This window comes from Scyliorhinus torazame, chromosome 8, assembly GCF_047496885.1.
Source record: "Scyliorhinus torazame isolate Kashiwa2021f chromosome 8, sScyTor2.1, whole genome shotgun sequence".
NCBI classification, from domain to species: Eukaryota; Metazoa; Chordata; class Chondrichthyes; order Carcharhiniformes; family Scyliorhinidae; genus Scyliorhinus; species Scyliorhinus torazame.
Window position 1 is genome coordinate 49,755,241 of NC_092714.1, and position 24,643 is coordinate 49,779,883.

Here is a 24,643-nt window from a genome sequence, read left to right on the forward strand (position 1 = left end):
TAACCTGTGAAGGATTGTTTTAAGAGATTACCGGAAGGAAATATTTGTCCCATTATTATGGGGAAGCAGGGAAAGAGTGGGCGGAAATCCTGGTCATTGGGAAAATTAAGAGTAATAATGCAATGCAAACACATTTAACGGTAGCACGGTAGCATTGTGCATAGCACAATTGCTTCACAGCTTCAGGGTCCCAGGTTCGATTCCGGCTTGGGTCACTGGCTGTGCGGAGTCTGCACATCCTCCCCGTGTGTGCGTGGGTTTCCTCCGGGTGCTCCGGTTTCATCTCACAGTCCAAAGATGTGCAGGTTAGGTGGATTGGCCATGATAAATTGCCCTTAGTGTCCAGAATTGACCTTAGTGTTGGGTGGGGTTACTGGGTTATGGGGATAAAGGGGGATAGGGTGGAGGTGTTGACCTTGGGTAGGGTGCTCTTTCCAAGAGCCGGTGCAGACTCGATGGGCCGAATGGCCTCCTTCTGCACTGTAAATTCTATGATGAACTGGAGGACCTTCACTGTAAAGGATTTCTCTATAGCCCGCAACCAGCCAGCCAGATCGAGGCGTTCAGCTAGTAGGCCTCAATTGGGATGAGTGAGGAGACATGTTTGGCTGGAATAGATAGGTGAATGCTAGGTTAGAGGTGTGATCATGGATGCAAGGTCAAAATAAACCACCGGCTAGGGGTCGAGGGTAGGGTATTAGGCAGCTTAGATCGGTGGAGAAGATCAGCCAATCACCATTGGGTGGGGTGAATCTTGGGTAGGGATGCATGAGGAACTATGGGGAAGCATTCTGCTTCTCTTGGCTCACCAGTAGTCCAATAAAAACATTCACCTGCTGGACCCAGCCTCTCTTTAGCTGCCAGGGTCAGAATTTAATGCATTCCCCCGCGATGGGTTTGGTGGCAGGGATTATTTAATCGGGTAGGAGGGTGGTGGATAAGGATCCTACCACCTTCATGCCTCTGCCCCGATTGCGTCCTGGACGGGAAGGTTCATGGGCTGCCTTCCTGCCATACTACCAATTGAGACCCTGAAGTGGCCCACTCAAGGTCCACTTGAGGGCCTGATCCTACCTCCTCTGCTATTCAATCAGGAGCAGCAGAAAGCCAGTTGCTACTTGGGAAGCCCGAAATACAAATCTGTTGCATTTGCTTGCAAGCTCCCAAGGATGGGGTTCATGGGGTCCCTCAGTCAAAGGCACTCATTACCTAACTTGTCAAGGGATTCAGCATTAGGAAAGGTGTGGGGCCTCTGCTGGCCACTCTCCCTGACACTGCCTGCAATGGATAGATGCCGTCCTCGCATTGGCACAGCAGCTCTCAGGGGCAGGATTTCCTGAGTTGTCCTTGATCCTAGGGAAGTCCTGCCACTGGTCATTTAAGGGCCTGGTAGTGAGCAGTCCCTGAAGATGGTAATGCGGGACTTTCGATGGGTTTCCTTCCAGCACGTGACACAACCTTGTATTCAATTAAATATTGCCCGGGTGTTCTGAGGCCTGGGAAACCCAGTCCACAGTCAATACATTTAAAAGAGTGATAACATTTGAGGCAAGTAAAATATTAATATTCTGGACCCACTTCTCGAGAGCAGGTTAGTTGCCCACCATATCACCACCATCTTCCCCACTCCCTGCCACCCAACCCACCTCTGTTGAAACTACAAATGGACATGCTGGGTTTCTGATTTCCTATATTTTAAGCACCCCTCCATACAGCAATGTCCCACTCATTGTTGTCCAATTTTAACTCCCATTGAACCTAACACCAAAAAAAAATCTGGATTAAAAGGCTGTTGGCATCCTGTAAACTGTCTTGTTAGTAGATTTACTGTGTTAAATGACAGAGAAGAGTGAAACCAAACATTATCTAAAAAAGTGACAATGTCCCCCCTTCATAGTCCAAATTAAATGTTTTATATTTTGAATGCACATTTGAACTTTCACAGGCAAAATTATGTTGTACTGTGAATTATTCCACCGAATAATATAGTAAATTCAATGGAAACTGTGAGAAGTCTGTCAGAAATTTCACCCATGACTTTAGGAGAGCAATTATCTGCAATCAGGAACGGTACCATACACGTACTAAAGCATGAAGGATATTTATTCAGTGAGCTAATATTTTCATCGCAACCATTTTAATAAGAGACTTTCTATGCTGGATTTTGAGAACAGTAAGAGGTCTTACAACACCAGGTTAAAGTCCAACAGGTTTGTTTGGAATTATTAGCTTTCAGAGCGCAGCTCTTTCATCAGGTGAGATTTTTTAGAAGTTGGTGCCGCTAATACAGGTTCCATATTTGTTGCTAATAAGCTTGGCATGTGGTATTGACTTAAGCTGCAGGTAACATCAAAGTGCTTTTATTTGTGTCATGTGAATGTCCCTTTAAGAAAAGTGTGCTTTATCAAATGGCTGAAGTGATGTCATTGTGTGGGTGGAGCTGGAAGCTCTTTTTGGCTCTGTGTTTAGTTTTGCTTTCAGTTGAAGAGCTGCATTCAAACCGAGTAGATGTGTATTGATCTCTCTCTGCAAACTAAAGATTGTCTCCAGATTACTTGATGATTTCAAAGTAATACCCGTTTCTGTAAGGAATGCAAACCTACTGCCTTTGTTAAAAAGGGTTTTTTGACTTATTAATGTTGTTTGGAAAGTTATTAAGGATTATCTATGGGGTATCTGTGGGGATTATTTGTGTTGGTTGTTGATAAACTGTTCACTGTGTGTTTATAAAATTGTTAACTGGATTCATAGAATACACATTGTTTTTGTTTAGAAATACTTTTAGTTCTCTGTTGCATCACACCTGTAAAGTGGGCCCATGTGCTCCCCATAACCAAAACCTATTAAAAGTTGTGGGTCAGGTGAACTCCATGATACTTTGGTGCTCTCTAAACCATGGCCCATAATATTTGTGTCTGCAAAGGTGTGTTACCAATGACAGTTCTTGTAAAGCTAGGAGCAGGAATGTAAAGAAACTTCACTGAACATCAATATTATCACTGCTGCCTCATATGGGAAAGGGGGGAAGGAGAAGGGATTGGTAGAGGACATATTTCTTTCAGAAAGACTAAGCTCAATAGTTTTTAATGAGGTAAACAGTCAGAAGGATTTCTCTGAATTACAAGGCCTTGCTTTATTTCACGTTTTCTGTTTTGTTCGATCTACAAGCGGAGCATCCTTCTAGTTAAATAGGGGATGTAAAGTTTTTGAGTCTATTAAGTGTTATGGGCCAGGGTTTAGAGAACACCAAAGTATATCATGGAGTTCACCTGACCTACAACTTTTAATAGATTTTGGTTATGAGTAGCACAAGGGCCCACTTTCCAGGTGTGATGCAACAGAGATCTTGGGTGGGATTCTCCAACCCACCGCCGGGTCGTAGAATTGCTGGGGGGCGGCATGAATCCTGCCCCCGCCAGCCGCCGAATTCTCCGGCACCGAAAATTCGGCGGGGGTGGGAATCGCGCCGCGCCGGTCAGCGGGCCCCTCCCCGGCGATTCTCCGGCCCGCGATGGACCGAAGTCCCGCTGCTGTCATGCCAGTCCCGCCGGCGTGAATCAAACCACCTACCTTACCGGCGGGACTGGCGGCGCGGGCGGGCTCCGGGGTCCGGGGGGGGTTGCGGGGCGATCTGGCCCCGGGGGGTGCCCCCACGGTGGCCTGGCCCGCGATCGGGGCCCACCAACCCGCGGGCGGGCCTGTGCCGTGGGGGCACTCTTTTCCTTCCGCCTCGGCCATTGCCTCCGCGATGACCGATGCAGAAGTGACCCCCCCCTCCCGCGCAAGCGCGGGGTTGACGTCAGCAGCCGCTGACGCTCCCGCGCCTCCCGAGCTGGCGTGGCACCAAAGGCCTTTCCCGCCAGCCGGCGGTGCACCAACCACTACGGCGCGGGGCTAGCCCCTCAAGGTGAGGGCTTGGACCCTTAAGGTAAAGGAAATCCGCACCTTTGGGGCGGCCCGACGCCGGAGTGGTTCTCGCCACTCCATCCCGCCGGGACCCCCCGCCCCGCCGGGTAGGGGAGAATCCCGCCCCTTAAGTATTTTTAAACAAAACTATGTTTATCCTATAAATCCAGTTAACATTTTATAAGCACACAGTAAACATCTTTTCAACTACCAACACAAATACCCCCCAAAGATACAGTACTCCCCCCTCCCCACCACACCGGGGAGGAAAATCGCCGGGACGGCGCGCGAATCGCGCCACACCGCCCCGACCCCCGCACGCGATTCTCCCACCCCCCGGAAACCAGCGGCGCGCGGCTCGCACCGGGCCGCTCGGAGAACCAGCGAGCGACGATTCTCCGGCCCAGATGGGCCGAGCGGCCGCTACGACACGACAGGTTCCCACCGGCGCCATCCACCCCTGGTCGCTGCCGGCGGGAACTCTGCGGGAATGCTGTGGGGGCGGCCTGTGGGGCGGGGCGGGGGGGGCTCCTTCACCGGGGTGGCCTCTGATGGGGTCTGGCCCGCGATCAGGGCCCACTGATCGGCAGGCTGGACTCTCCCGCCCCGGGCCTACCTCCTTCCGCGCATGGCCCCAGAACACCAGCGGCATATTGGTGAGAGGCCGGCATGCATAAGACGTTCTCCGCGCATGTGCAGGATGGCACGGCCCAACTGCGCATGCGCAGGATTGGCGTGGCGCCCATTTGGCGCTGCATAATGACGCTGGAGTGGCGTGAACCACTCCAGCGCCGTGCTGGCCCCCTGTGGGGGTCAGAATAGGTCATGCCCGGGCCCTGTTCGCGCCGTCGTGAAATGCGACGGCGTTCACGATGGCGTGGGCACATGGTCCGTGCTGCGGAGAATCGCCCCCAGTAGGTTTCAATTCCTTACAGAAAACATGTATTACTTTGAAGTTATCAAGTGGCCTGGAGACATTCTTTAGCATGCAGAGAGAGAGACCAAAAATACACCTACTTTGTTTGAATGCAGCTCCCAACTGAAAACAAAACCAAAAAACTCAGAGCCACAAAGCAGCTTCCAGCTCAAAACGAAAGTAAACGACAGAATCACAACCCAGCTCCACTCACACAGTGACATCACTACAGCCATTTGATAAAACACACTTTTCTTAAAGGGACCCTCACATGACATAAGGTAAAAAAAAAGGTTAGTATTATTTATGCAATATTTTTTGCTGCATTCTCCTTTCTGGTAGATTGCTTGGACAGGCCAACATTCTCCCGGTATTTTCTATTTCTTCCCTTGAGATTGGCTTCCATTCAAATAAATCTCAGAATAAAAATAGTTTTAAGAAGTTTCATAAATTACAAAACTCGTCATAAAATATGGAAAATTCAGTAACTCCAATAATTACACTAAGAAGTTGAAGTTATTCATCATGGAGAGCTTTAATCCCCAAGAATTATAGAGTTACCCAAATTGTTTCATTAATCTTGTGAGCTGATAAATTTCTAAGCTCGTACAAATATTGTTTGGATAACTGGGAGTATAGTAAAATCCATGGTTTTAGGAATCCTGGTGAAGCACTGGGCTGGATTCTCCGGTCCCCCAGTCGCGTGTTCCTCAGCAGCGTGCCATTCGCTGCGGGCAGGATTCTATCTTCCCACCGCTTGTCAATGGGATTTCCCTTTGTGACCAACCCACACCACCAGGAAACCCATGGGGCAGGGTTGCGTTGCAGTGGGAAAAGTGAATCGCAACGACCAGAGAATTCCAACTTGTTTCCAACACTATACCTGATTTAATTGGAATGAGAGGTTTTGGTGATGAACTGGTTCCAGAATGGACATCCGCACTATCGGAAACTGACTGACCACCTGAAACAGTTATTGAGAAACCAGATCAGAAATTTTACTCAGCTTATGTACCATACAAAAATAAATCATTCTACGAAGTTCAGTGAAAGCTAATCAATCATGTTTTTAAAATTCTTTCATGTGATGTGGGAATTAATGGCAAGCCAGCATCGGTAACCCATCCCTAATTGCCCTTGAACCGGGTGATTTGCTCGGCAAGCTCGTTCAGAGAGCAGTTAAGAGTCAAACAAACATTGGTGTGGGCCTAGAGTCACATGTAGGCCAGATAAGGGTGGCAGATTTCTTTCACCATTACTGAGACTAGTTTTATAGTCCAGGTACATTAACTGAACTTAGTACTCAATTGAAATCTCGTGGCAGATTTGAACCCATTACCCCAAAGCATTAGCCTGGATCTCGGGGACTAGTAGTCCAATGACATTACGCCACCATCTCTGAAATCAGCAACAACTTGCATTTATATTTTGCTTCTAATACAGTAAAATGTCCCAATGCATTTCACAGAAGCAATTATCAAACAAAGTTGGACGCGGAGCCACTTGAAGGATCAGCAACCAAAAGCTTGATCAAAGGGGTTTAAGGAACTTCTGACAAGGAAGAGTGAGAGCGAGGAAGACAGGTTTAGGGCTGGAATGACGGGCCTCGGAATCTAAAGACATGGTGGAATAAAGCAACTTTGATTTGCACAAGCAACCAGAATTGAAGAATCATAGAGATTTTGATGGGTTCTTAGGCCGGAAAGGTTTCAGACATAGGGAGGGACAAGTCATGTAGTGATAGGAAATCAAGAAGGGGAATTTTAAAATCAAGGTGTTGGTGGACCAGAGACCAATGTAGAGTAGGGAACACAGGAATAATTAGTGAACAGGATTTGGTGCAAGTTAAGACAAGGCACCAGAGTTTTCAATGAAGGGTCAATGATGGTGGCTCAGCTAGAAGAGCACGGGGTAAAGTTCATTGACCTGAAACATCAACCCTGTTTCTCTCTCCAAAGATGTTGCAGATTTCCAGCATTTTCTGTTTCTTTTTTAGATATCAGCACCTTGCTTTTGTCGAGCATTAGAATGATTGAGTGTCGAGGTAACAAAGGCAGGGATGAGGGTTTCAGCAACACGTGAGCTGATCACTGGTAGAGACCGGTTAGGTAACAGATTCAATGTAGGCAGTCTCAGTGATGGAGAGGGTAAGGTGTCAGAAACTCAGCTGAAAGGTCAACAAAGGCACCAGGGCGCAAACAGTCTGGTTTAGCCTTAGAAAGTGGTCAAGGTGAGGGGCAGAGTCAATGGTTATGAAACAGTTAGCGGGGGGGTGATTAAAAACAGTGGTTTCAATTTTCCTAATATTGAATTGAATTGAAATTTCTGCCCATCCCCCATCATGGATGTCAAAACAATCAGCGTGTTTCAGTCAATTTGTCTTAGAATATTCCCCTTCTTCTACCTTAGTACTTGTCTTCGTATATAATAGGTGGCAATTAGGTGGGTGAATTTCCTGCTGACATTGTAACTCTGGATGTTTGCCATACAGCTAGTTGGAGAACCTCAACAAGGCACTCATGGGCTGAATGCTTTGCAACAAAATGTGTTGAAATTATTAGTAAATATATTTCCACTAACCAGTTAAACAAATCAGGAATGCATGTTTTGAATAATGGATCCAATAGGTCTTTTACATCTTTAGGTTATTGAACTATATGAATATATTACAGAGGATATTACAAATTTATATTCAGCAACATTTGAGACTCTGTACTGGGCCAATTTAATACCCCCATTGGCAGAGGCTGAGAAGCAGAGTGGGCAATATAATCAGGTGGGAAGGGACCTTTACCAACTTCCCCTGTTTACGTCAGTGGCTGGGAAAGATCAGGACAGCCTTCCCATCCCAATAGCCAATTGAAGTCCTTAAGGGCAATTAAGGTCACTTAAGGATATAGCTGGAACAGTAGAAATATCCGTAAATTGGAAATCCCACTCTTGAACTCTGCGCTTCCTGTTTTTGTGGTGGTGAGGACGGGAGCAGGCGTTTGGTCTGCAATACGCGGTTTACAGAGGCAACTGGCCATTTAGATCGCCAGCAAGCTCCCCTGAAGTGGAATTTTATTAAGCCAAGACTGTGAAACCCAACGTGTGTAGATTATACTAGAGCAGATTAGAGCATATCTGAACTTGGTGGATTCATTTAGTTGGCAGGGTACCCCTTTGGAGAGGTAGGGTACCCTTAGATCTGGACCCGGGGCACCTTGAGGTGGGCCAGGTGCCCTGATTTACTGTATGTAATGTGTACATTTATACACACCGGCAAGGACTCTGAACCACAAATTTAACAGAATAATACATTTATATTTTCAATTGGCCCAGTACAAAGTCTCAAATGTTGCTGAATATAAATTTGTCATATCCTCTGTAATATATTCATATAGTTCAATAACCTAAAGATGTAAATGACCTACTGGATCCACTATTCAAAACATGCATTCCTGATTTGTTTACCTGGTTAATGGAAATATGATTACTCATAATTTCAATACATTTTGTTGCAAAGCATTCAGCCCATGAGTGTGTTGTGCAGGTTCTCCAACTAGCAAACATCCTACTGTGCATAGATTACAAAGAGGCTGATTGTTTTGACTTGTAACATACCTGAGACCACTTCTGTATTAACGTTAGGCTTTTTGGGGAAAATGTGTATCCGATTTGTTCCATTGCGTGCTAGGAATTAAATATATCACAATTTTAAAACATTAATATATACATTGGCTGAGACTTTGCATTCCCATTTGCATCAAGTGTGAATGGTGATGAGAGCGCAACATCTTGTGAGAGGCCCAAACAGCAGGAAGTCCTGCCTCAATAGTCTGGGTCACTATCCGTGTGGAGTTTGCTCATTCTCCCCGTGTTTGCGTGGGTTTCGCCCCCACAACCCAAAAGATGTGCAGGCTAGCTGGATTGGCCGTGCTAAATTGCCCCTTAATTGGAAAAAATTAATTGGGTAATTTATTTTAAAAGGCCACACTTGGAATACTCTGTACAGTTCTGTTCACTCTATTATAGAAAGGATATTATTAAACAAGAAAGAGTGCAGAAAAGATTTACTAGGATGCTACCAGGACTTGATGATTTGAGTTATAAGGAGAGGCTGGATAGACTGGGACTTTTTTTCCTAGAGTGTAGGAGGCTTTGGGATGATCTTGTAGAGATCTATAAAATATTGAGGTGCATAGATAAGGTACATAGTCAACATCGTTTCCCAAAGGTAGGGAGTCTAAAACTAGAGGGCATAGATTTAAGGTGAGAGGGGAGAGATATAAAAGGGTCCAGAGGGGCAGACGTTTCACACAGAGGGTGCTGAGTATCTGGAATGAGCTGCCAGAGGCAGTAGTAGAGACAGGTATGTAATGACTTAGACCAGGCCTTTGACATTGGCCAATTGGAATACGAGTTCTAAGATTAGTGGGCCAATCAGGGAACCTCTTCTTTGTATATAACAGGGAGTGTCAGATCCATTGCATTCCCAGTGTAGACAGCAAGCTGAATGCACATGGCTGTACGACTGTTGGTTTTGTTAATAAAAGGGATTCTGGTGAAGGGACCTCTGCCTCCATGGATTTATTACAGGGTGCAATTTTGTCGTTTAAAAAACATTTAGACAGTTGTATGGGTACAGAGGGATATTGGCCAAATCAGGGCAATTGGGATTAATTTAGTGGTAAAAGCTGGACAGCATGGACAAATTGGGACGAAGGGCCTGTTTTCATGCTGTAAACCTTTAGGACTCATGATCAGAATTAAATATGGAACTCAAGCCTCAATCCAGTCACTGTTGAATATTTGAACAGAATAGAATTGAATGTGATTAACCCAACAAAGCATTGTAGCAAGGAGTGCGACATAAGACCGTAAGACATAGGAGCAGAATTAGGCCACTCGGCCCATCGAGTCTGCTCCGCCATTCAATCATGGCTGATATTTTCTCATCCCCATTCACCTGCCTTCTCCCCACAACCCCTGATCACATTATTAATCAAGCTGTTGGACTTTAACCCGGTGTTGTAACACCTCTTTCCCAGATCAGACCCTGTACTGCAGACCGGTGCACCCCCTACCCCCCACCTCCCCCACCCCCAACACACAGAACAATTCAGCAGCGAGCGATGTGGCTCATGGACACCCAACACATTCAAACACAAACATATATTTCCTAATTCATGTTGGAATAATATAACACTCTGCCCTTCCCTTCTCCACCCCCCGACCCTCCCCACTCCCCCTCACCCACCCTACCGCCCTGCCCACCCTCCTCCACCATCCCTCCCACCCCCCCACCCCCAAACCCCACCACCCTCCACGACCACCCCCCCCCCACTCTCCACCACCACCCCCCACTCTCCACCACCACCCACCCCACCCTCCACCACCACCCCCCCACTCTCCACCACCACCCCCCCACCCTCCACCACCACCCCCCCACTCTCCACCACCACCCCCCCTACTCTCCACCACCACCCCCCCCACTCTCCACCACCACCCCCCCCCACCCTCCACCACCACCACCCCACCTCACCCCCCCACCTTCCATCACCCCACCCTCCACCTCACCCCTCCACCCCCCCACCCACCCACCCCTACCCTCCACCACCACCCCCCACCCTCCACCACCCTCCCCACCACCACCCCCCCACCCTCCTCCACCACCCCCCCCACCCTCCTCCACCACCCCACCACCCTCCTCCACCTCCCCACCCTCCTCTGCCACCCCCCCCACCCTCCACCGCCACCCCCCCCACCCTCCACCAACACCCCCCCACCCTCCACCACCTCCAACCCACCAGCAACACCCCCCCCACCCTCCACCCCCCCAACCTCCTCCACCACCCGCCCACCCTCCACCTCCACCACCCCACCCTCCCCACCCTCCACCACCACCCTCCCACCCTCCACCACCACCCTCCCCACCCTCCACCACTACCCTCCCACCCTCCACCAACACCACCCCCCCTCCTCCACCACCACCCCCCCTCCTCCACCACCACCCACCCTCCTCCACCACCACCCCCCCTCCTCCACCACCACCACCCACCCTCCACCACCACCCCCACCCTCCCTACCCCCCCCACCCTCCACCACTCCCCCCATCCTCCAGCACCTCCACCCTCCACCACCCCCCTCCACCCCCTCCAGCCTCCACCACCTCCTCCTCCACCCTCCCCCACCACCCCCTCCAGCCTCCACCACCGCCCCCTCCACCACCACCGCCTCCACCACCACCCCCTCCACCCTCCACCATCACCCCCTCCATCCTCCACTACCACCCCCTCCAGCCTCCACCACCACCCCCTCCACCGCGACCCCCTCCACCCTCCACCACCACCCCCTCCACCACCACCACCCACCCTCCACCACCACCCCACCCCCCCCCACCCTCCACCACTCCCCCCATCCTCCAGCACCTCCACCCTCCACCACTCCCCCCACCCTCCACCTCTCCCCCCACCCTCCACCACCAACCCCCCACCCCCCACCACTCGCCCCACCCTCCACCCCCTCCAGCCTCCACCCAGCACACTCCCCACCCTCCACCCCCTCCACCCCCCCCCCACTGTCCACCAGCACCACCCACCCACCACCCCATCCAGCCTCCACCCACCACCCCTCCACCCTCCACCCTCCACCACCACCCCCTCCACCCTCCACCATCACCCCCTCCACCTCTCCACCCTCCACCCACCACCCCCTCCACCCTCCAACCACCACCCCCTCCACCCTCCACCACCACCCCCTCCACCACCCCCCCTCCACCCCCTCCAGCCTCCACCACCTCCTCCTCCACCCTCCCCCACCACCCCCTCCAGCCTCCACCACCGCCCCCTCCACCACCACCGCCTCCACCACCACACCCTCCACCCCCCTCCAGCCTCCACCGCGACCCCCTCCACCCTCCACCACCACCCCCTCCACCACCACCTCCTCCACCCGCCACCACCACCCCCTCCACCACCACCCGCTCCACTCCCACCCCCTCCAGCCTCCACCACCACCCCCTCTGCCCTCCACCATGCACCACCACCCCCTCCACCCTGCCCCTCCATCCCCTCCACCCCGCCCTTCCACCACCTCCACCCCGCCCCTCCACCCCGCCCCTCCACCCCGCCCCTCCACCCCCTCCATCCTCCACCCCCTCCATCACCACCCCCTCCACCCTGCACCACCACCCCCTGCACCCTGCCCCTCCACTCTGCCCCTCCACCCCCTCCACCCTGCCCCTCCACCCCCTCCACCCTGTCCCTCCACCCCTCCACCCTGCCCCTCCACCCACTCCACCCTGCCCCTCCACCCTGCCCCTCCACCCCGCCCTTCCACCCCGCCCTCCCCCTCCACCCTGCCCTTCCACCCCACCCCTCCACCCCGCCCTTCCACCCCCTCCACCCCGCCCCTCCACCCCACCCCTACACCCCCTCCACCCCACCCCTACACCCCGTCCACCCCGCCCCTACACCCCGCCCGTACACCCCGCCCCTCCACCATATAATGTATATTTATATATTTATATAAAAGATCCCTTTTAACATTTACTGCTTGATGGGTAGACTACAGACTGATGTTGTTTGGCTGTGAAACTGCTGCTTAAGGCAAATCTTCTAAATGGGCTATTGCAGCTAATTCTAATATTGTAAATAGCTATCAATCAGAGGGAGCTTGTAACTACTTGAAGCAGCTGGTGGATTAATTCTTTAAAATAACAGCCATGTTTGGACTGTGGAGAATATATTTGACTGGTTGCTTCGGAGCGATTTGGGGTTTCCAGTCTGCACAGCTACCTTATCAAGATGAACAATGATAAAATGGTCACAATGCCAAGCCATGATGTTTTTCTAGATTCACCACAAATTGAAAATTAAACATACTTTTTAATAATCAGGGTAACAGGAGTGTTGAATCAACTCTTGTAGGAACTTGACCCAAGCAAAAGTGTTCCGACAGGAACAATGTCAGCCAGAAAATATGCCGCAGCATGTCTTAAAGTTAAACCATGCAGTTAGCTGAAACATTAGACAAAGGGGAATAATGTCCTCTTTCAGTTTTGTTTTACAATTTGAAAATTTAGCTTTGTGAAGTTGGTAAGTTGGTGCGTTTATTACGTTAATTATGCATATCTCTATTACTGGAAAGCCCAATACAAGTATAATTTTACACAGTAAATAGACTGTATTGAAAAGGCTTACCTGGCTTGGGTGTAGCTAAACCTTTTTTGCCCTTTATTCCTATAATATTCGTTTTTCCTGGTGGCTGAAAGAAATACAATCTTTATGAGCAGTCTTCATCAATTTTCAGTTCTTGTGATCCATTTTAATCAACATTTCCAAATGATATAAAGAATACACTGAAGAAATTCAATTGCATTATACCAGCAAAGTTCCAACTTTAAATTTGGGGCATTATACATTTTGTGTAAGGGGAGATGAAGAAAGCAGTTACAACAATGAAGTAAAAGACTTTAAAAGTTAGAAAATAGGAACGATAGGTCAGAGTTGGTGAAAGGGAGAAGATTAAAATATAAAGGGGCAGAAAGAGGAAAGTTAAAAATAGAGAATCATGTGAGAAAATGGGATGAAAGAAAGCATCTGGTTTATTTTTGCAAAGTTACTTTTCACAGAGTAAAGGATTTACATGTGGGGCACCAGTTATTGATGCAACTACTGTGTAACGATGATGCAATGTCCCATGACTGAGGCTGAGACCTGGTGAGAAGCAGTACAAACACCTGTAGAGTAGGGAGAGGTATATAGATCTATAAATAAGAATACTTTTTTCATAATGGTCCATGGTAGAATTCTTAGGACAACTCTGAAGAAACCCCATCAAGACCCTGAATTCAAGACAAAACATGGTGGCAGCGGCCAGAGCAGTAAGATCCAGAAAAACAACACGAGAAGACTGCAGACTGAAAGACTTGCAAATACTTGGGAAAAGGACAAAAAGGGAAACGATTTAAGACTCACCTGGGAATGGTGCATCATGGGTGCTGCAGATGGAAGCAGCACACAGACCTGGAGTCCTGCCAGCAGTGCATACAGATCACAATCTACAAGCTAAACTATTTGATGCACTATCAATTACTACAAAGGCGAGAGTAGTGGAATAATCGAGGCTTTATTGAGCAAAGATGTTGTGCCTCCTGTAGCTGGAACCAGAATGGCTGCAGCACCGGCGAGCACACACATTTTTACGCAAGCAGGCAGGGATTTACCCATGTACCTCTACTATACAGGCAGTGCCGTAATACATATAATACTGCTAGTGGTGACTACCATACTACTGAAGCAGAAAAGATCCAAAGCTTAGGCCAAGCATAGACTCTACATTGCCACTCCCTGAACCGTTCCACAGCAGTAAAGGCTCACAACAGGCTCAACATTGACACATTTTGAGGAAGAGGTTCTCCAGATAATAAAAATAAGGAAGAACAAAGGGATCAGGTCAGTACTTCACTCTGTGCGGTAGAGGCTATTGCAGACAACGTAACAGCAAGACAAGGAATCAGTGAGGCTTCAAACTCATATAATGAGGCATTCGATGCAAACTTCAGTGTTCAAGAATCTTGATCATTAAGCAATAGTAAGAGGAAACAAAAACCGGGTGTATGTTTGGGCTCGTTCATAAATGACCTGTACAGACTCATGGAGAATTGCAACTACAGGATTCTGAGAGATCAATTAATACATGACCATGTAGTAGTTGGGGTCTTAGATGAAATCTTATCAGATCTCTTGCTCATGAGAGAACATTTACCTCTCCCAATGGCAGCACGATAGACCAAGTTTAGTAAACAAAACAGAGCAGTTCTTAATGGGGAAAGTGACCTTCCTTGGAACAAAAGGCATGAAGCCATTCTGTGGGCGGGATTCTCCATTGCCTGACGCTTATATCGTAATCGGCGATCGGGCAGAGAATTCCAAATCGGGGGGGGGGGCTGTTTTCGGATGTTCCGCCCCCCTCATCAAGGAGTAGGCTGCACGCCGTTGGGCCGGCCTCAGGACATTACCTGAAGGCCCTCCCCCATGCTGTGTCCCAGGTGGGCCGAGTTCCCGATGGCACATGTGCTCTCAATTTTCGTGAGCCTGACGTGGTGGCTGCGGACTGTGTCCAGTATCCAGCACCGCCATAGTCAGGGGGAGCCATGCTGCTGGCCGGGGGGGGGGGGGGCTTCAGCAAGGTCTGGGGGACTGGTGGGGGCAGCCCGGGAGTGGCGAGGGGGTGTCTAGAGGGGCACAATCTGGCAGCTCGGGTCTGTGCGCGGCCGGTACCATGTTATACGGTGCGACTGCTGCAGGTCGTCGCTGTGTGCATGCGTGGCCATGGACCCGGCAATTTTCCAGGCGTTTGTATCGGGAAGGCCGTGCATTTTTCCTGGTGCGGCTGCTAGCACCTCACTGGTCGGAGCATCAGTGCGGGGGCGGCACCAACTGTTTCATCGTAAAACGAGACACTTCCTCTGGACATTGCCTCAAAATCGGAGAATCCAGCCCCATATGTCCGATAGAAAAGCAAAAGCCTGGAAGCCAACCATCATTTTGAAATGCTCTCATTGTGGTGGGAAAACCCTGCACAAATGTGAAGAATGCCCAGCAGGGGCAGCAGAGTGCCACAACTGTCGAACATTAGGACACTTAAAAAAAAGTCTGCCAATCTAAAATACAAGTACCTCACAAGAAGAAAGAAAAAATAACAAGGTCAAATCAAATACAAGAAGTGGAAGTGACACAGAAAAAACAAATAACCTTCCCAGCAGGAGTTAATAAAACAGAAAATAATTATTGGAGAATCAAATTAAAATTTGATGGTCACTCCATAAAATTCAAGCTCGATACTGGTGCAGGTGTTTGTGATATCATGAGGGCAGATACTAAGTTAATATGACTTTTCAGAGCGAGAAAGGCCCCTCACTCACACTTAGATAAAGTCAACAGCAAAATTGAACACATGCTCGAAAAAAGGGTTATCTCTCCAGTAACCATACCGATGATTGGTGTTCTGGAATGGTCACAGCATCAAAACCTAATGCTTCAATGAGAATCTCCATAAACATGTCAGTGGAGTGTGAGATCCACCCGATGACATCCGTGGATAAAAGTCTCACCAAATTAGCAAAAAGCAGCCGCTTCACAAGTAGCTTTTGGTCTCTGGACAAAGAATCCAGGTTGCTGACTACTGTTGCTTGTTATTGTTTTAACAGGTTACCATTTAGAATTACATCTGTGCCTAAGATATTCCCCCAAAAAAGTGGGCGCGATTTCACTAAATGGGAATAAAGTCCCACAGCGAGCCATGTGTTTCCCACCATTCGCAGCGGCGAGAATCACAACACTATCGAATGGCACTTGGTGTGACATTAAACGCCAAATGTGATTATGCAAAGCCTGCAATGAACCCTCAGTGCACATTGTGTAAACTTTGGGAATTACTGCTGACCCTGCAGAAAACCAAGTAGTTAAAGAGTTCCCACAGCCCAGAACAATCACAGAATTATATAAATTCCTTGAGATGGTCAACCAAGTAGGCAACTTCCTACCAAATCTGGCGGAGATCAACAAGCTGTTACAACAGCTGTGCAGGCAAGATCAACAATGGTGCGAAAATGTGGACCAACTACATGCTTTTGACAAGATCAAAAATCTCCAAATTTAACCAGATATTCAAGCACACTGCAATTCAAAATATCCCACAATATTCAGTAACAGCGGACACATCATCTACAGGCTTAGGGACGGTGTATTTTTAAGTTCAAAATGATGGGAAAAGTTGACCAGCTTATTATGTCTCAAGATCTCTCACAGACACAGAGAAAAAATATGTAACCATTGAGAAAGAAGCAAGAGAAGCCACTTGGGTCAGCGGGAAATTTGCTAATTATGTCATGGGATTAAGGTTTAAAATTGAAACCGACCACAAACCTTTCATTACTCTTCTTAATCTAAAGGAAATTGCGAAGTATTGCCTATTATTCAACATATTAGACTGAGACTCATGAGCTGTGATTCAGTTACTGAGTACGTTCAAAGGAAGTACCAGACTTCCACAAATACAATATCAAGAATATCAGTGGAAGGAGTGAGACAGTAAGAGTTAAGTTCTCTTGAGGAAGTGGAAGCATATACTTCACCTATTACTAAACACTTATCAGGCACAGAGAAGAGATTACAAAGAAATTCAGCAGGCACAACAGCAGGATGACGGGCGCATTAAAATAAAAGAGTATTGCTGGACGACCATATCATACATGTGACAACTCAGTGCTTCATCAATACTTCGAACAGGGAAAACATCTCACAATTATAGATGATTTCTTAGTTTTTAATGACAGACGAGTCATCCCCGAAACACTTCAATGCAACATTCTACACAAAAGTCCATCAAGGTCATTTGGGTATATTGAAGTGCCAAGCAAGAAGTCAGCAGTCAGTCCGATGGTCAGGCATCAGTCACAGCTTTGAAGAATCCATTAAAAATTGCTTTATGTGTGCAGTGAATAGCCAATAGCAGCACAAACCACTGGCACGGGCATGATCTGGATCTCACCCTCACTGGGCAAGATCCAGATCTGAATATTTAAATTAGCCTTAAATACCTGGACACCGGATTCACCCAGCACCCAGGTCTCACCGGCCATGCCTGGAAGACCTCGCCATGCATCCTTTCGTAATGGTCCATACAAACGTGAATCAGGCGTAATGATATCTAGGTGGTGAGTCTCCCAGGCCATTGGAGACCCCCGGGTTGTCGGGAACAGGGCAGGGTGGCAACCTGGCACTCCCTGTGGCATCTGGGCACTGCCATCCTGGCACCCTGGCAGCGCCACCTTGGCACTACCAGGGGCACCACCAGCGCGCCAGGCTGGAACTTCCAGAGGTCGGGCCCAGGGGACTTTGTCAAGTAGAGTGGGGTGAGAGGGAGTTCCTGGGGGCCTCCCCAATGTAAAGGAAGATCGGGCTTCTGGAAAAAATGGCTCCCTGAGCTACAAACAGCCTATTCTGCTTGCGGGATCAGCTCACCAGCAGGAAATCCCTCTAAATGCTGCCTCGGTGGAGAGAGGCCAAAAACACCCGACAAAATGCTGTTGTATGGCTGCAGCCGCCGAGAAACAATCCGCTAAACACGCTGTTATACGGACTTTAACCTCAGTCTGTTTCACTCCATAGAGTAAAGGATCAACATCCGGAGCATCCGATACTAATACAACTACTGATGTAACTGTGATACAATGTCACATCTCTAGGTAACTGATGTCTGGCGGAAAGCACAAGTAGAACCTCAGGTAGAGTGCTGAGATGTACACAGACCTGTAAATAAACAAGAATGAATGACAGTCTAAGGTAGCATTCTTAGGGCAATAGGCAAACCCTAAAGAAACCCCAACAAGACCCTGAATTCAAGATGGAACACTTTCCATGCTTATGCAAGTTTCTTACTATCACATTGATGGTGTCAGTGGGATAAAAAGCAATCCTGAGCCTGCATTTGCTGACAACAGGCAGCCTTCTAGTTGGCTGCCCATGGGCCCACCATCCAACTGAAGACACCGTGGGCTCCTGGTGCTGCCTGCCCAATCACACTGTTGGCAGATCTAAAACCTCAATAGCGCCACCGGGAAAGGTGGTTGCGGCTGAGGAATGCAGGGACCTCGAGAGCTAGGCAGAAAAGTAAATAAAAATCTCACTGGGCTGAGAGTCGGAGGGGAAACCCCTCTGGGGTGTTCATGGGGCTATGGATGCTGCTTTCTCTGCCAGTGGTCCCTTCTTTAGTAAAGTACCCCCCTCTCCATTTACCTGGGCTTCCCCACATAGTGGGTGTGTTGCCCTGCCTACGGAAATGTAAAATGGGCCCTAATTGGGCCTTTAATTCTATAAACTGCCTCAGGCTGTGCATAGCCACTTTTCATCCAGTCCCATCACTGGTAAAATGCCCCACCAGCAGGAGTGCGTTGTGGAGCAAAGCTGACCATGATCCCTACAGTGTTATTGGTCCCTGCACCTCCCTCCCTGCCTCCCAGAAGTTGGTGAAACCCTGGCCAATAGAATTAGCTCACTTAGGATTGGGCAGTTTTGTGAAATTGCTGGTAGTGTAAAGGTTAAATCTGAAGAAAGATATTTCAGTGATATGGGCTCATATCCAGTGGGATGTTACTCATGCTTCCTGTCATCTTATTTTCCACGTATTCTCTACTCTTCCTCGTTCTTTTGCTAATGGGAGATTAGCTTCATTAACTTTGCTGGACTGATACTGTCTTAATTCTGTGCAGTTCTGTCTTTAAGAAGGAGCATCGCCATGCTATTTTACTACTTCTGCCTCTTTCAAACTCTACACTAAATGGTATCTCCCTGGATTTGACCAAAGAAATTTGGAATCAGCTGGAACATGTCTATATTGCTGAATTCTCTGCTTAAAACATACCTTTGTACAAGTTAATTCCTATCCTAGTTTTATTCTTGTTATAGGGTATTTGTTAAGGGGATTTATATGAAGTCTGCTTTGCTATTTAAGTTTAGAGTGTTATTTTAAGAGCATTCATAAAAATGAAAGACTCTGGTCATGAAAGTCAACGAGTCTCAGAAACCGGCACAGAGGTCACAATTAACTAGCACCAATTCGCTGTAATGCAGGCAGCAAAACACATTTTGTGCTGCCTGCATATTTATATAATTGCAGCGTGCAGCCAGTACCAAGCATGCTGTGAGTGCATAGAACATAGAACATTACAGCGCAGTACAGGCCCTTCGGCCCTCGATGTTGCGCCGACCTGTGAAACCACTCTAAAGCCCATCTACACTATTCCTTATCGTCCATATGTCTATCCAATGACCATTTGAATGCCCTTAGTGTTGGCGCATCCACGACTGTTGCAGGCAGGGCATTCCACGCCCTTACTACTCTCTCAGTAAAGAACCTACCTCTGCCATCTGTCTTATATCTATCTCCCCTCAATTTAAAGCTATGTCCCCTCGTGCCAGACATCACCATCCGAGGAAAAAGGCTCTCACTGTCCACCCTATCCAATCCTCTGATCATCTTGTATGCCTCAATTAAGTCACCTCTTAACCTTCTTCTCTCTAACGAAAACAGCCTCAAGTCCCTCAGCCTTTCCTCATAAGATCTTCCCTCCATACCAGGCAACATTCTGGTAAATCTCCTCTGCACCTTTCCAATGCTTCCACATCCTTCCTATAATGCGGCGACCAGAATTGCACGCAATACTCCAAATGCGGCCGCACCAGAGTTTTGTACAGCTGCAACATGACCTCATGGCTCCGAAACTCAATCCCTCTACCAATAAAAGCTAACACACCGTACGCCTTCTTAACAACCCTCTCAACCTGGGTGGCAACTTTCAGGGATCGATGTACATGGACACCAAGATCTTTCTGCTCATCCACACAGCCAAGAATCTTACCATTAGCCCAGTACTCTGTCTTCCTGTTATTCCTTCCAAAATGAATCACCTCACACTTTTTTGCATTAAACTCCATTTGCCACCTCTCAGCCCAGCGCTGCATCTTATCTATGTCCCTCTGTAACTTGTAACATCCTTCCGCACTGTCCACAACTCCACCGACTTTAGAGCATCTGCAAATTTACTCACCCATCCTTCTACGTCCTCCTCCAGGTCATTTATAAAAATGACAAACAGCAGTGGCCCCAAAACAGATCCTTGTGGTACACCACTAGTAACTGGACTCCAGTCTGAACATTTCCCATCAACCACCACCCTTTGCCTTCTTTCAGCTAGCCAATTTCTGATCCAAACTGCTAAATCACCCTGAATCCTATGCCTCCGTATTTTCTGCAGTAGCCTACCATGGGGAACCTTATCAAACGCTTTACTGAAATCCATATACACCACATCAACTGCTTTACCCTCATCCACCTGTTTGGTCACCTTCTCAAAGAACTCAATAAGGTTTGTGAGGCACGACCTACCCTTCACAAAACCGTGTTGACTATCTCTAATCAAATTATTCCTTTCCAGATGATTATACATCCTATCTCTTATAAACCTTTCCAAGAGTTTGCCCACAACAGAAGTAAGGCTCACTGGTCTATAGTTACTAGGGTTGTCTCTATTCCCCTTCTTGAACAAGGGGACAACATTTGCTATCCTCCAGTCTTCTGGCACTATTCCTGTAGACAAAGATGACTTAAAGATCAAGGCCAAAGGCTCAGCAATCTCCTCCCTAGCTTCCCAGAGAATCCTAGGATACATCCCATCCGGCCCAGGGGATTTATCTATTTTCACACTTTCCAGAATTGCTAACACCTCCTCCTTATGAACCTCAAGCCCTTCTAATCTAGTAGCCTGAATCTCAGTATTCTCCTCGACAACATTGTCTTTTTCCTGTGTGAATACTGATGACAAATATTCATTTAGCACCTCTCCTATCTCCTCGGACTCCAAGCACAACTTCCCACTACTGTCCTTGACTGGCCCTACTCTTACCCAAGTCATTTGTTTATTCCTGACATATCTATAGAAAGCTTTAGGGTTATCCTTGATCCTACCTGCCAAAGACTTCTCATGTCCCCTTCTGGCTCTTCTTAGCTCTCTCTTTAGGTCCTTCCTAGCTAACTTGTAACTCTCGAGTGCCCTAACTGAACCTTCATGTCTCATCTTTACATAAGACTCCTTCTTCCTCTTGACAAGTGTTTCGACTGCTTTAGTAAACCACGGTTCCCTTGCTCGACCACTTCCTCCCTGCCTGACAGGTACATACTTATCAAGGACATGCAGTAGCGGTTCCTTGAACAAGCTCCACATTTCCATTGTGCCCATCCCCTGCAGTTTTCCTCTCCATCTGATGCATCCTAAGTCATGCCTCATCGCATCATAATTGCCTTTCCCCCAGATATAACTCTTGCCTTGCAGTATATACCTATCCCTTTCCATCACTAAAGTAAACGTAATCAAATTGTGGTCACTATCACCAAAGTGCTCACCTACCTCCAAATCTAACACCTGTCCTGGTTCATTACCCAGTACCAAACCCAATATGGCCTCGTCTCTCGTTGGCCTATCTACATACTGTGTCAGGAAACCCTCCTGCACACATTGGACAAAAACAGACCCATATAAAGTACTCGAACTATAGCATTTCCAGTCAATATCTGGAAAGTTAAAGTCCCCCATAACAACTACCCTGTTGCTTTCGCTCCTATCCAGAATCATCTTTGCAATCCTTTCCTCTACATCTCTGGAACTTTTCGGAGGCCTATAGAAAACCCCTAACAGGGTGACCTCTCCTTTCCTGTTTCTAACCTCAGCCCATACTACCTCAGTAGACGAGTCCTCATCAAACGTCCTTTCTGCCACCGTAATACTGTCCTTTTATTTAAAAAATAATTTTTGTTAAAGGTTTTCATAAAATATCAATAACAAAATGAGAAAGAAAAAAGAACCCAACAGGGGTAAGTACAAAACACAATCTAAAAAAGCAACCCCCCAAACCCCTCCCCCCCGTACCTAAATAATAAATTAACATTAACACCCCGACTTAAGACAACAGGTGTATACACCCCCTCAGACCCTTCCAGTGTAAATAACATAAACAAAAATAAAGTAAACCCCCCCCCCCCCACCCCCCGAGCTGCTGCTGCCATTGACCAATGTCTAGCGTTCTGCCAGAAAGTCTAAGAACGGTTGCCACCGCCTAAAGAACCCTTGTACCGACCCTCTCAAGGCGAATTTCACCCTCTCCAATTTAATGAACCCTGCCATATCGCTGATCCAGGATTCCACACTTGGGGGCCTCGTATCTTTCCACTGAAGGAGAATCCGCCGCCGGGCTACCAAGGACGCAAAGGCCAGAATTCCAGCCTCTTTCGCCTCCTGCACTCCCGGCTCCTTTGCCACCCCAAATATTGCGAGCCCCCAGCCCGGTTTGACCCTGGATCCTACCACCCTCGACACCGTCCTCGCTACGCCCTTCCAAAATTCCTCCAGCGCTGGGCATGCCCAGAACATATGGGTGTGATTTGCTGGGCTCCCTGAGCACCTAACACACCTGTCCTCACCCCCAAAGAACCTGCTCATCCTTGTCCCGGTCATGTGTGCCCTGTGCAGCACCTTAAACTGTATGAGGCTGAGCATCGCGCATGAAGAGGAAGAGTTCACCCTCCCTAGGGCATCTGCCCACATCCCCTCTTCGATCTCCTCTCCCAACTCCTCCTCCCACTTACCTTTCAACTCCGCCACCGAGGCCTCCTCCTCCTCCTGCATCACCTGGTAAGTTTCCGAGATCTTCCCCAATCCCACCCACCCCCCGAGAGCACCCTGTCCTGTACTGTGTGTGGCAGTAACCGTGGGAATTCCACCACCTGCCGTCTGGCAAACGCCCTTACGTGTAAGTACCTGAAGGTGTTCCCCGGGGGGAGCCCGTACTTCTCCTCCAGCTCACCCAAGCTCGCGAACTTCCCGTCCACAAACAGGTCCCCTAACTTTCGTATGCCTGCCCTGTGCCACCCCGAAAACCCTCCACCTGTTCTTCCTGGGGCGAACCGGTGGTTCCCCGTAATAGGGTCCACGCCGAGACCCTAACTTCCCCCCTATGCCGCCTCCACTGCCCCAAATTTTGAGGGCCGCCACCACCACCGGGCTTGTGGTATACCTCCTTGGAGGGAGCGGCAGCGGTGCCGTTGCCAGCATCCCCAGACTCGTACCCACACAGGACGCCGTCTCCAGCCTCTTCCATGCAGCCCCCTCCCCCTCCATCACCCACTTGCGCACCATTGTCGCATTGGCGGCCCAGTAGTACCCACAGAGGTTGGGCAGCGCCAGCCCCCCCCTATCTCTACTCCGCTCCAGGAACACCCTTCTCACCCTCGCGCCCACACAAACCCCATCATACTCCTGTTAACCCGCCTGAAAAAAGCCTTTGGGATAAACACGGGGAGGCACTGGAACAGGAACAAAAACCTTGGGAGCACCGTCATTTTGATCGACTGCACCCTACCCGCCAGGGACAGCGGCAACGCGTCCCACCTCTTGAACTCCTCCTCCATTTGCTCCACCAGCCTTGTAAAGTTAAGCCTATGCAGGGCCCCCGTAATACTGTCCTTGACTAACAATGCCACCCCTCCCCTCTTTTACCACCTTCCCTGAGCTTACTGAAATATCTAAACCCCGGCACCTGCAACAACCATTCCTGTCCCTGCTCTATCCATGTCTCCGAAATGGCCACAACATCGAAGTCCCAGGTACCAACCCATGCCGCAAGTTCACCCACCTTACTCCGGATGCTCCTGGCATCGAAGAAGACACACTTTAAACCACCTTCCTGCCTGCCGGTACACTCATGCAACTTTGAAACCTTACTCATGACCTCACTACTCTTTACTCATGTACATTTGAGAAGGAGACGGAGTTAGCCTGTACTACTTAAAGCCAGCCTACATCACTCAAAGGGGAGGGGCACATTCAGGGGAGCAGGAGTTGGAAGTGACTTGCAAGGAGAGTGACTATGGTGCCAAATGGCAGAGAGGGCACCAAGATTATCCAACTTAGCACTGAAAGGCTTTGTGTGAGAATTGGACAGAAGGAAAAAGATCCACAAGGGCTGGGAAGCCCTCCGAACACTGCGTAGGTAATGGGAGCAGATAGTCACCATAGTCAGTGCCAGCAGTCCAGCTCCAAGAATCTCGATGCAGTATGGCAAGCAGTTCAATGACCTTACATGAGTGGTCAAGGTCAGCGAATGCATCTTCAAAATGCCATATCCCACCACAAGCTTCAAAAACTGCACTGAGCACCACATCCCCATCACTGACCTACCAACAATCTGTATCAATCACAACTTCGATATTCATGAGTCA

The 24,643-nt window shown here is 48.7% G+C and overlaps 1 protein-coding gene across 18 annotated transcripts in view; it reads right to left on the reverse strand.

Annotated features, from left to right (window-relative positions):
- LOC140427828 (uncharacterized) overlaps positions 1-24,643 on the reverse strand; it is a 507,915-nt gene that overhangs the window by 338,223 nt on the left and 145,049 nt on the right. For all 18 annotated transcript variants that reach the window (XM_072513572.1, XM_072513555.1, XM_072513571.1 and 15 more), the window contains exons 7-9: positions 13,009-13,072; positions 8,429-8,497; positions 5,706-5,786 (exon numbers count right to left, since the gene is read on the reverse strand). In XM_072513572.1, the coding sequence (XP_072369673.1) occupies positions 5,706-5,786; positions 8,429-8,497; positions 13,009-13,072 (214 nt within the window). The remainder of the gene's footprint in view (positions 1-5,705; positions 5,787-8,428; positions 8,498-13,008; positions 13,073-24,643) is intronic.